This window comes from Lutzomyia longipalpis, chromosome 1 (assembly GCF_024334085.1).
Source record: "Lutzomyia longipalpis isolate SR_M1_2022 chromosome 1, ASM2433408v1".
In the NCBI taxonomy this organism is placed as follows: domain Eukaryota; kingdom Metazoa; phylum Arthropoda; class Insecta; order Diptera; family Psychodidae; genus Lutzomyia; species Lutzomyia longipalpis.
Window position 1 is genome coordinate 8,759,342 of NC_074707.1, and position 12,990 is coordinate 8,772,331.

The 12,990-nt window shown below is 38.0% G+C and overlaps 3 protein-coding genes and 1 non-coding gene across 4 annotated transcripts in view; 2 read left to right on the top strand and 2 right to left on the bottom strand.

Annotated features, from left to right (window-relative positions):
* Positions 1-12,990, top strand: part of LOC129787507 (C2 domain-containing protein 5) — a 970,947-nt gene that overhangs the window by 31,711 nt on the left and 926,246 nt on the right. The gene's annotated exons all lie outside the window — the stretch shown is intronic.
* Positions 1,048-6,646, top strand: LOC129787569 (acyl-CoA synthetase short-chain family member 3, mitochondrial). Its single transcript, XM_055823285.1, has 8 exons — positions 1,048-1,403; positions 1,509-1,674; positions 4,125-4,414; positions 4,734-4,830; positions 4,891-5,642; positions 5,708-6,076; positions 6,140-6,262; positions 6,325-6,646. Exons 1-8 carry the CDS (start codon positions 1,349-1,351, stop codon positions 6,489-6,491), a joined length of 2,019 nt encoding a protein of 672 aa, XP_055679260.1. The 5' UTR covers positions 1,048-1,348; the 3' UTR covers positions 6,492-6,646.
* Positions 8,882-12,841, bottom strand: LOC129787509 (exosome complex exonuclease RRP44). Its single transcript, XM_055823194.1, has 3 exons — positions 12,700-12,841; positions 11,320-12,633; positions 8,882-10,510 (listed from the first exon to the last, which is right to left on the bottom strand). The coding sequence occupies exons 1-3, from the start codon at positions 12,757-12,759 to the stop codon at positions 8,987-8,989; spliced, it is 2,898 nt and encodes a 965-aa protein (XP_055679169.1). The 5' UTR covers positions 12,760-12,841; the 3' UTR covers positions 8,882-8,986.
* On the bottom strand, positions 12,902-12,973 carry Trnae-cuc (transfer RNA glutamic acid (anticodon CUC)). The gene has a single exon. It is a non-coding gene; the product is annotated as a tRNA-Glu (tRNA).

The window sequence follows — 12,990 nt, forward strand, 5'->3', positions numbered from 1 at the left end:
GAACTCAAAACGGAACTTTAAGAATTCGATTTAATCAATATTTTTAATATTAACTTTTACTTTTAGTTTAATTTAAACTTTTTATATTAAAAATCATTCATTTTAATTAAAACAAAGGAGAACATTTCAACTTAATCTACTCAACAATACAAATTTTTTATGATTTTGATCAGTTGCGTGTTAAAAGATTTATCAGAAGGTATTAATTTAATAACTACACGTGTGATCATTTGTAAAATGGCAATAAATGGATAAAAGAGGTAATAAATAAACCCCCAATCATTTTTTTTTATATCAGAATTTCTCTCATGCAATCATAAAAAATATATAAAAAAATTTTTTTTATGTTAATATGAGAAAGTATTGAATGACAATAGACTTTCTTTCTAGTCTTTTCTTGACTCTCATTCGATGCTGTTCTCTTCTCAGGCGTTACCTCTTTAGATAAGAAATTTTATCTGTACCTTATTAGCATATTAAAAAACAAGCTTTTAAGACAGTGAAGAAATTCACATAGTAACAATATCTTTAGAAATTCACAATTCTTCTAATAAAATAATTCATTTTTCACACAGGAAAAAAATACTATGGAGGTGTGGTTTATAATATTTTTGCCAAAACTTTTCCGAAGATTTTTTTAAAAGTAAGTTTTGTTGAAAATGAAGAATTTAATTGGCGTTTTCTTATTATTTTTTTATCTTCTCAAAGATTTCTAAAAAAAAGACGATTGTTTTACATACCAGCGATGCTTTACTTTATTAAAGAAATTGTCAAATACAAAAAATTCTAATTTAATTAAGAAAAGCTTCTAAATCAAAAATATTCTTCCCATCAGCAACTTCTTCATGTTTTGAACTAGACGTAGATAAGTAGGGGAGCACAATGCAAAAGCTTTTACCTTTGCTTAATGAGACCTCTACCTATGTTTTTCTTAGAATTGTAATTTCAGACGCACAATATTACCCCATTAAAATGGTATGCAGAATGGTAAGCAAGGCATTTTATATAAAACGAATAGGATAAAAGTCGGAGCAATGAATATTCAGTGCCTTTTTCTATGTACCTTTAGCCACTACTTCCCAAGTCAGAAGACATTGACGCGAGTACTTGGCTAGCACTTGGGGCTATCAAAGTCAGTTGCACAACAAACGTAACGGGGTGCGGACTCACTTGGAATACGAAGGATCGGACGGTTTTTTTTAGTTCTTTTTTTCTACAAAATTAATTTTAATCTTTGGTGGTGTTTTTTTTCAAAAAGGTGTTGAAGAAAGTTGAGAGAGTTTTGTGTGTTTGGCTAAAAATTATTATTTTTAATTGATTAAGAGTTTTTAATTATTCGTTGAAAAAAATGCAAAGTTCTGGAGAAAAACAAAATGGGAACTACTCTGGGCAGTATGAAGGAAGTAGGTCCTTTTTGGGATGGGATCTTCATCCCTCAAAATAAAAAAATAATAATAATTAAATAAAGTGATTAAAATGTGTGAAATCCCTCCTTTAAAAATAATTAGATGGAGTTCAGTACCCAGATGTCTTCAATCAACTCTACTTGGACACCTATAGGCGCTCCATTGAGAACCCCGAAGAGTTTTGGGGTGAATTGGGGCAACAGCTAATTGATTGGGACGTACCATTTGAGAAGGTTCTCGATCATTCCAATCCACCTTTCACAAAATGGTAAGATCTTCCTCTCATTTAGCTCACAGAAACAAGTGAGAATTTCTTTTTAATGGAAGAAAATGAACAAATTTATTGCTACCTGTGAATAACATTAACGTACATACTTAAAAATGATAAAAAGTCAATTCTATGGAAAGCACCTTACGGGTTGGCTTCTTTGGTGTATGCGATCGAGGAAATGAGGTCAAAGGACAAGCAGAGTTAAAACAGTGTCTCTCGCGTGATAATATTTTCAATTGCACCTCATTTAATTTAGGCACGGAGACAGGGAAGAGAAGAAAATAGAGAAAGTGTTTTGCACTCAATGGTTTAGAATAAATAATTTAGACTTTTCATCAAATGAGGTTGCAGAAAATACGAAAAACACGCCCCAAATAATCTTAATGGTTGTTTTTTGAGTGTCATTGAAAGAAAGTTATATTTTGACGAGGTTCAATAAGCTAGAAGAAAATTTTTTCGAAGCATTTTAAACATTTGAGACACTTAAATGTATCAATCAGTAACTAAATGTCTCTGTTAACTTAAAATTTGTTCTTATAGAACTATTTTATTATAACTTTTTTTTCGTTCAAATACTCTTCCTGTATGTGCTCAAAAAAAAATTTTATATTCTTACCTAATAAAAGAAGGTACAGTCAGGTATTGATTAACGTCGCATGCGATATACTCTTTCCACTCATTATTATTAATGGGTGGAAAGAGTCCCATGCGACGTTAACCAATACCTGACTGTACTAATAGGACATTAGTTTTATTATGGTCGCACAATTTGTACTTTTGAATGTATCGAATAAAGTTCTTACAGGCTGTTTAGTTTAAATACTTAAGACTTAATTCAGAAAACTAATTTGTTTGATAAAGTTTTTTTTTCTTAAATGAGGAAATTAAAGGTTTTTTTTTATCTTTACTGAACGTAGGCCCGAACTCTACGAGTAAAGGAAAGAATAGAATAACAAATCTAAAGCGACACTATTTTTAACTTAAAAAACTTTAAAAGCTGTCATTTAAAAATTAAGTAACTCGTGTTTAATTTAAATCCTTTTTCTTTGTTTTCTAGTAGAAGCAAGAAAATGCAATAATTCCAGAGTTTTTATTGTAATTTTTTCCAAGAAAAGCAACTTGAAATTAATTTTATATCAGGTATCAATGAACGAATTATTTAATAATTTTTATAATGTTAAAAATCGTTTATAAAATTACGATTTTTCTTCGGGTTTATTTGGAAAAGCTCGGAAAAGATTCAAAAAGCTCGCCCCCTTTTAGTTGTTTTTTTTTGTGTATTGTCGGACAATCTTTTTTTTTTTTAATAATTTTATGTAAAGTTTGACCTTCTCGCGGCTTTTTTGAAAACTTTTCATTACTCTTTATATGGTGTGAAATTTGCAAAATAATAACACAAACACGAGCAGATACTTGGTAACAGCTTTTACACTGCCTGTCTTAATGGTTTGAATGCTTTTTGAACTTTCGTTTTTTTTTTAAGTGGAAAAAGCACTAATTAAATTAACTAGTTAAGGAAACAATTAAATATATTGCCAAGATCTATAAAGAATTTCTTTAAGATTTCTTTAATAAGAAGATTTAGGCAATATCAAGTCGTGAATTAAGTCCATTACGAATTCAAATCTATAGGTAATTAAAACCGAATAAAATTAAATTATAACTGAAGGAAGCAGAGAAGATTCTAAAGATTTAAAATTACAGATTTATTACACTTTTTAATAAAATCTCTTTGATATTTTCTTCATTTTTGGCAAACATTTAAAACAAATAATTAATTAATTAATAATTAATTTGAAATTTTAACAATAACTACAGAAAAATAAACAAGACCAATGTCAAATAACAGGCCGCAACAGTTTCCCAAGGGCTATAAAAGAATTTCTCTTTCTTTTTGAATTATTAATAAAATAACCTCCCGCGATAAAAATTATTACCAACTTTGAATTAATCATTGGCTTTACTTTTGCCTTTTATTAACCAAGTTTCTTTTACCTTGAAAAGGTAGTTATGAGAATAATTAACTTCAAGATCATTTATCTAAGTACTTTTCTTTGTTGTATTTTTTTATTTATCAATAAAAAAATGTCTCAAGATTTTTTTATTAATTTGAATAATAATCAGTATTTTTTAAAATAAAAACAATTCATAAAAGAACAATTTAAAAACGAAAATTTATCATCCAGTTAATTTAAAATAGACTAGAATTTTTTTTTAGGATTGGTACTTCAGTTTGGTTAATTTACAAACTTTTTATAATAAAAAACTTTCTATGATTTTTTTATTAATTGTTTTAAAAAATGAACTTTAAAGACTTTAACTAATTCAATTGTAATCAAATTAACTAATTTTTTAACGATCATTTTTTTAAAATAATTTGTTTCCCTGACGATAATCCATTTGATAATTAATATTTTTAATTATTATTTTGAATAACGATCTATCAGGTATGTGGGCGGCTACCTCAATGCGTGCTACAACTGCATCGATCGTCACGTGATCGCGGGCAAGGGAGACAAAGTGGCCTACATCCACGACAGCCCAATGACTAATACCATACGCAAGGTTACCTACCAGGAGCTCTACGACAAGATCAGCAGCCTAGCTGGTGGTTTACGGCAATTGGGCGTTCAGAAAGGTGATCGTGTTGTGATCTACATGCCCCTTGTGCCGGAAGTTGTAATGGCCATGCTAGCAACCGTACGACTGGGTGCCGTCCACTCTGTTGTTTTTGGAGGTGAGCCATAAACCAATGTCAAGAAGTCCTTTGTCCCTCCATCTGCCCAAATCCATATGAAATCAATCATTTGATTTTGGCGTAAACAATAATTTTTTGAGTCGCAATTGAGCGGTGTGTGTGCGTGTGTTTTCCTTGGAGGTCAATTTGCCTTTTAAATCACTGCCAGAGGTTCCTCAATGACCCCGGGAACCATTGAAACTTCCCCAGCAATTGCGCCACATAGTCGCAGAATTGATAATTTTTGTCTCTTAATGAGAATCAGAGCGTGATTTGGCCGCTCTCAATGTTTTCTCTGTCTCCTTGTTGCTCCTTGCAGGATTTGCAGCCAGTGAGCTGTGCACGAGGATTGAGCATGCTGAACCAAAGGTTGTTATTGCAGCAAATTGCGGGGTTGAGCCCAACAAGATCATTCCGTGAGTTTTTACAATTAATTCGGGGAGGAAGGTTGAAGCTGATTTATTTGTGTATTGCAGCTACCTTGATATCCTACACGATGCTATTGAGATGTCAGCATGGAAGCCGGTGTGCAATGTTATTTTCCAACGAAGTAATGTCCTGCAATCACCAATTGATCCCAAAACTGATATACTTTGGGAGAAAGTTCTGACTCTCGGGGAGAAGGCTGAGTGTGTGCCTGTGGAGGCGAGTGATCCACTCTACATCCTCTACACATCGGGTACAACGGATAAACCGAAGGGAGTACAGCGCCCAACTGGAGGTCATCTCGTCACCCTGGCCTACACCTTCAACTCCATCTACTGCATCCAACCTGATGATGTCTGGTGGGCTGCATCGGATCTCGGTTGGGTCGTTGGACATTCCTACATTTGCTACGCTCCACTTCTACACGGCTGTACAGCTGTGATGTACGAAGGAAAGCCAGATCGTACCCCAGATCCTGGGCAGTATTTCCGTATCATTGAGCAGCACAAGGTTAATGCGATATTCTCCGTACCAACGGCTTTCCGGGTGATCCGTCGTGTGGATCCTGAAATAAAATGTGGCTCAAAGTACAGCATTAAATCCCTGAGAACCATCTTCATTGCCGGTGAGCACTGTGATCTGGAAACGAAGCTGTGGATGGAGAAAATCTTCAAAGTCCCCGTGCTCAATCACTGGTGGCAAACGGAAACAGGATCAGCTATCACGGCTACATGCCTTGGTTTCAATCACAGCCTCAATCCACCAAAGTTCACAACTGGGCTTCCCTATGTTGGCTATGGCGGTTAGTTAAGGCTTCTCTTGTAATCTCATAAGAAGGAGATTTAATTCTGATCATTCTTTTTGCAGTTGAAGTTCTCCTTCCGGATGGATCACGTGCTGAACCAAATGAACTCGGTCGGATTGCCATTAAGCTCCCTCTTCCACCAGGAAATATGTCAACGCTGTACAAAAATCCCGAACTCTTCGAACGTACCTACTTCCGCAAGTATCCCGGCTACTACGACACAATGGATGCTGGGTACAAGGATGAAAGTGGGTACATCTTTGTAACTGCTCGTGATGATGACGTTATCAATGTTGCTGGTCACAGGATCTCCACATCAAGTCTCGAGGATGCCGTCCTTAGACATCCAGATGTTGGGGATGCGGCTGTTTTTGGTGTGCCTGAACCTACAAAGGGGGAAGTGCCTCTGTGTCTCTACGTTACGAAGAATGGTGAGGATTTTAAGCTTCCTTTTGGAAGATTTTATTTAGTTCAAAAAAATTCTTCACTTCCAGATGTAACGAAACCTTCGAACAAACTTTCTGTTGAGCTTATAAAAATTATCCGTGAGGTCATTGGGCCCATTGCTGCATTTAGGCTTGTTGCTCGAGTCCAGGCACTTCCTAGAACGCGATCAGGTAAGGTTCTTCTGACTTTTTTAAACGTAAAAAAAATGATTTTCTTCTTCATTTCTTCGTAGGAAAGACAATGAGGAAATCAATGGCTGATTTTGCGCGGAATAAGCGCGTCATCCTCCCGGCAACCATTGAAGATGCAACCGTGTTCACAGATATTCGGCGAGCTCTGCAGGAGCTAGGGTACGCCATGACAGCCCCCGATCCCGTTCTCAGTGTCCGAAAGATGTGAAAAACATATAAATCGCACGTCATAACTCTTCAAATCCTTGCCTTCGTAATCTCTATGTACATAAAATTAATTGAATCCTTATTAGTCGACGTTAGAACAAAGAAAGAAAAATGTTTGTTGCTAAGGGGAAATAAAGTTTGTAATATCTCAATGTTTTTTGTGACTCTTTTTATTTCTTTCATTATTTTAATTTTAAATGTTTAGATTTTATCTTTTTTGGTTTTTTAGTAATTAAAAACAAATGAAGGAATCATAGAAACTCTTAAAACTGGGATAAGGGGATTAAGATAGGTTTAGTTGCAGACGTTAAGAGAATTTAAGATCAGGCAGACCTCGGAGGTAAAATTATTATTATCTTAACCAAAACTGATAAAATTCTGCAATTTAAAAGCATTAAATATTCGTATTTTTCATTTCCCTTTATGTGACCGCTTTTCCGAAGACTTTTCTGTATAATTTAAGCAGATTAAACGGATAAAACGTTTCACGTAATTCTTTTACGCCTAACACTTTTATTAAGGGATGATCACGTTATTTTAGAAACTCGGGGACTTTTAAGATCGATTTTCAATCCAATTTTGAAACCAAAAATTCGAAATTTGCTTGCACTCTGGTTAAATGGCCAAATACTGATAAGAATTCAGTAAATTCGATTTAGAAAATAAATTTTTGGGCTCAAAAAAATTATTTGAAATTCTCACATTTTGGCCATTTTTTTCTGTAGTTTCCAAAATTTCGAGACCATCCTTTAATTTTAAACACCAATTTAACAGAAAAAGGTAAGATAAGTTAAATATTTTGTAGAAAATAACAAATAAAATTTTCACAGAAATAAGTCAATCATAACGCGTCCAGTTATAAGAGTTGGTGTCCCACAACGTGTAGAAGTTTGTTTATGCGTTGTAATACTATTTGTGAGCAATATTAGTAGGCAAAGTTGATTTTTTAGTGAAATTCAGCAATTTGATGCATAAAAATTGTCATATCTCTTGTTCTATAACACCTACAGAAATTTCATGACTAGTTTTGGAAAGGTCTTGAAATAAGCTATAATTTGACATATATCTCAATAATTTTCAAGGTCACCTCCAGAACACAAAATGGCGGATTTTTGTTTCACCAAAACAGTTTTTCGCATTTTTCGTCCTGAAGGAATGGTTCTAGAGGTTTCTGATGTTCTAGAAAGTTGTAGATAATTGCAAAACCTTTAATTTGATACAAAGTTGAGTCAAATCGGACAAGCGGTTCAAGAGATATGGTTCTTAGAACTTTTCAAATGCAAGAATTATTCAAATGGCCATATCTTCTAAACGGCGACATAGATTTTTTTCATTTTCGGACTGGTGACAGATATTGAGTCAGGCTACAACATATCAAAATTTAAAGGAAATCTATAACAGATGTTGGGAGATATTGCCCCTTAAAGTTAGGCAATTTTTGTTTTTGATTTTAGCGCCTCTTGCGGATGTTTTTGGAACTTGGAATGTTCTATACAGTTGTAGGGCTTCTTGAAACCTTTCATTTGATACCAAGATGATCAAAATCGGTCAAGCCGTTCTCGAGTTGTATCGAAAAAACACTTTTTGCTTAAGGCCGCCATATTTGCTAAACCGCTTGACCGATTGTCAAGTATGAATTGTTGATGAAAACTTCTCTCTGAGCTCTACAACATACTAAAATTTCAGACCTCTAGCTATAAGGGAAGTGATTGATAGTATTTCAAAATGGCGGACGGCGGCCATCTTGGATTTTTAAAATGCGAAAAAATGAAATTTTACACCCATATTTCTATAGAAAACTTCAAACCTGAAGTCTCTATCTGTTACCATTCTCGAGCTATAAGGCAAAGTTTGGACCACCGGAAGGCCGGCCGGCAGGCCGGCAGGCCGGCCGGATCAAAAATTTTCCACCACCATTTTCGTAATGTGGGATGTCTAAAACGTGCTCATACCAAGTTTGAACCCGATCTGAGGTGGCCGGTTTTTCCGACGATTACAATACTTGGTGTTGGCCACGAAGTGGAACACCAACTAATAATTAAGAAATTACCTTCAGAAAATCATTTTTACGACTTCACTGACGCCACAGAGAATTAACTTAATTCAAATGTTGGTACACTGACGATCAGGGAGAAACTGAATATTATTAGAAATAAATTTTTAATTCATTTATTCTTATCACCTCCGCGTTACGTGTGGGAATTTTTAACGGATTATTTTTTGCATCAGCTCTTAAATTATCTTAAATTACTCACAGAATTTCCAAAATGATGAGCCGACAAAGATTTGCCCATGAGCATCCAATAACGTTAAAATTGTTTCCTAAAGAGTTTTCAGTAAAGTTAAAAGCTCTGGAAGAAAGCCCCGAAAAGCCCAATTTTCAAAAAACAATTATTTTTTGATATTTTTTTATTAAAAAAAAATTCTTTATTTTGCGTCTTTTTATTCTCAAAAATAACATTTTTTTTTTAATAAATCAATTTAAATCAATTCTTTTCACTTTTTCCCCTTTTTGTGCTTCTTCTTTCCGGACTCAGTTGGTGCTTCCTTCCTCTTCTCGCCCTCCTGACTCTGCGTCTGTGGCACACTGAATCCCTCAATGTGTGGCTTTACAAGATCAAATAGGAGCTTCTCATGCTGCACATTCGTTGAGTCGAGACTAAGGCGCACTGTGACAGGATCAAAGGCATGGAAAATGATCTTCCCACTCTGGAGGGTTTGATTGTGTTCATCGTAGGTGAAGGGAGCGGCTGTTTTATTCCTTCCTGCCTTGTCCTTGACGTAAATTGTGCCCTCAAGTCCGAATTTGGGAATGATGATCTGCAGAGCATTCTTGCGCACCAGCAAAACGTATCCTTCCTCCTCTTGAGCCTTTCCGCGGAAGAAGAGATGGGTATTAAGGGCCACAGATGCTCTCCCCGCGTACTGAGCCATGCGATTGCGATAATTCAGATTCTTGCACAATTCAGCCGAAGATTGCTTATCCAGAAGCTCCGGATACGTCCCATCGGCTCCAATGCAAGCTGCCAGGAGACGATGGACAATGATGTCGGCATATCGACGAATTGGGGATGTAAAGTGCGTGTAAATGGGCACAGCGAGACCATAGTGGAAGAATTCCTCCTTCTGCACAGTTCCACTGATGAAGTAAACAGCCTGATTCATGCATCGCGTTGCTATGATCCTCAGCATTGTGTTGAAATACGGATTATCCTGCTTCACGGCCTTATCCAGTGAAATGGCCAACTCCCGACCGGAATTTGTATTAATCTCAAAGCCTTGATTCGCTCCTGCTTTAACGAGGGTGTCCAGATTCCCCTGGGATGGCTCTGGATGTCGCCTAAGCATGGCGAATTCCGGGAATTCTCTCTCAATCTTCTCCGCAACGGAGATATTTGCCAACAACATGAATTCCTCAACCATTGAATTGGTTTCCAGGCTTTTCTTTGCCTCCACCTCGATGGGATCGTGTGTCTCACTGTCAACCAGGAAGCGTATCTGTGGTGATGCCAGCACCAGAGCTCCATTCTCAATTCGTTTCTTCTTGAGAATCTTCGCCAATCTATTGAGTTCCCGGAGGGATTTTGCGAGGTCATCCTTCTTGGAGGGATCATCAATGATCAGTTGAGCTTGTTCGTAGGTCAGTGCGCTCTTGGAATGGATGACACTCTTGAAGAACTTTGTCTCCACGATGTTTGCCTCATTGTCCAATTCCCAGACGCATGAGAAGGCAAATCTCTCCTCACCACCACGCAGGGAACAGAGGTTTGAACTCAAAAGTTCCGGAACCATGTCAATGCGTTTCTCCACGAGGTACACTGTGGTTGCCCGCATGGATGCCTCCTTGTCCAGGGCATTTCCGGGCTTTATAAAGTGACTCACATCTGCAATATGCACCCCAACCTCGATACGATTCTCCGAGAGACGTCTTGCATGCAGAGCATCGTCAATATCCGTACATCCGGGCGGATCAACTGAACAGATGGTAATCCCCCGTAAATCCACACGCTTCTCCAGATCCTGATACAACAACAAAGTGGGCAGGATAGAGATTTTATTTCCTTTTTTGTGCATTTAATAAAATTCTAAGTAATGGACAGTGATGTGATTTCAATTCTGGACAATATGGTCAATCTCCTTGTGAACATTATGGATTCTCGAGGAAATCCCGCGTCAGAACAAAATCCCAAGAATGTGGACAAAATTACAGGAGAATGTGAAGCATTTATTAATCAACTGCGAGGGATTGTCAATGAAATGTACAAGGAGAATGCTGTTGGGAAGTGCCAGAAGCATCTCCGGAAACTTCTCATTGAGCTGCAGTGCATGAAAAGGGAGATTATCAACACTCAGCGAAATCTGGAGCTTCTGGACAAGCAAATTGCCGCCGTTGAGGCGGAAATTGAGCAACAGAGCCGGGAATTGATGAGTCTGACCGTCTTGGTGAAGGAAAAAGAGAAAAAGAAGGCAAATAGCTTCCTTTTCCTCACCAAAAGAGGTCCAACTAAGAGGGTTTTAATTGACCCACTTCCCCAGAGAGCTTCCACAAGAAATAAGGATATTGTCCTTCATCTCACGTAAGGAATAATCTTTGAAATCTCTTGGAATCTTCCACTGAAAGAAGCTTTTTTCCATGCAAATTTCAGTCCAACCCTGAGCACAATTCCGGAAGTCCCGGAAGAAGAAGAAACAGACAATTGGGAGGACCAGGAATCATCGACAATCTCAACACTCTCCCTGCAGTCAACGCTTGAGGATACTGAAGCAATTGATTCCTTGTCTGGTTTCTCTGATTTATAGAATTTTTGAGAGAATAAAAAAAATCTTACCTTATCTGTGATCATCCAAGGCATTTTGGGCAGGAAACTGAGAACTTCCTCGGAGAAATTACTGTGTGGGATATCGTGCTCAAGGAGAATGACTTCATTCTCTGTTTCCTTGTCTCCAAGAGGCCCCAGAGCACGTACAAAGTGTCCCAGTGGGTAGCGTGAGTACCTTGGCCACTGATCAATGGCCACGATGATTCTCTGCTGTGCTAGCTTGTCCGCTTGACGTGTTTCAATGCGAATTTTGGGAATTTTCGGTTCAGCCGGTACAAAGAGATGCCTCACAGCTCCCGGGAGGATGCTTGGCTGGAGAATTCCGCAGTATTGTCTCCATTTGCGCCGGATAATCCCCACAATCTTTCCCGTAGGCACCCTTTCGATCTCTTTGGGTGTCTTTAGGAGCCCTGATTCATCTTCCAGCACATCCCCAGGATCCTCAGCATCGTCTTGAATAATCACCCCACACGGAGCTGACCATTCAGCTTCCGGAAAGAGCTCCACAGCTACAATATCCCCATCTACGGCACGATTTAGTGCTTCCCTGCCCTGCAGGAGGATTGCCTTGTCCATCCCTTCGACATTCACATACCCCTCGAGGTAGTTTTCACGTGATCGCATAAAAGATCCCTGCAGAAGCTGTCCAGAACGAATACCATCCCGTATCTGCCCTGGGGAGAGATGCAGCGGGAATAGATCGGGCTTATTGCCTTCGTCTGAGAATTTCTTCGCCAGCTTATCCTGCAACTCAGGATGTTCCTTCAAACTCTTCACGTACTCCTCAATTGTGAAGGCTGCAATGCCCATCTCACGGGATTTCCTCATATTCTCCACATCATTGGTCAGGAGGATGACCTGCAGGCGCTTCTCATCCTTCTTGCCCTTCTGACTGAGCCCCAAGTGTGTGTTGTACCACTCAATTGTCGTCCTGATGGCCCTATCATTGCGATCATTACTTGATTCCCCAGCCTGACGCTCCACAAATGTCTCTCGATGATGCTCATTGACAAATGTATAGATTCGCCTCTTTGTGTTGGCGATTAGCTCCCGGAAGCGCTTGTAAATAGCTGAACTCTTATTCTTCACCTCCTCCAGGACAATCACAGGCACCACAATATCGCAAAGGATACCCTCCTCGAGTACATCGATCTGATCCAGCACCACGTTTGTGTCCGGAACAACATAATGCGGATACTTGATGCTGCTACTTGGGGATTTGGGGCACTCTGAGAGTACTTTATCGTGGGACATCTGCGGGCATACTTCACAAGCAGCTGAACCACAGAAGATGTCATTCCTCAGATAATGCTCCCGGACAATCTGCCCAAGAAAAAAAAACATAACCTCAAAGTCAAAATAAAAGGAAATTGCTGAAAAATTCCTTACCTTCAGGATTTTTCCTCTCTTTGTCTTCCTCAGGAAGATTTTATTGGTTGAGATTTCCATTTTCTCGTTTAATTTTCCAAGAAAACTCCTATTTTCGTCGCAGAAAGAAAATGCGGCTTCTTGGAGAAAAGGTAAACACGTCTTTTGTGGGGAATTGAAAGGTTTCCTTTTCTTAGAATGTGGAAAAAAAAGTCAAAAAAAATTCCCACGCCGGGAATCGAACCCGGGCCTCCTGGGTGAGAGCCAGGTATCCTAACCACTAGACAACGTGGGATTACGAGCAATTCGGCA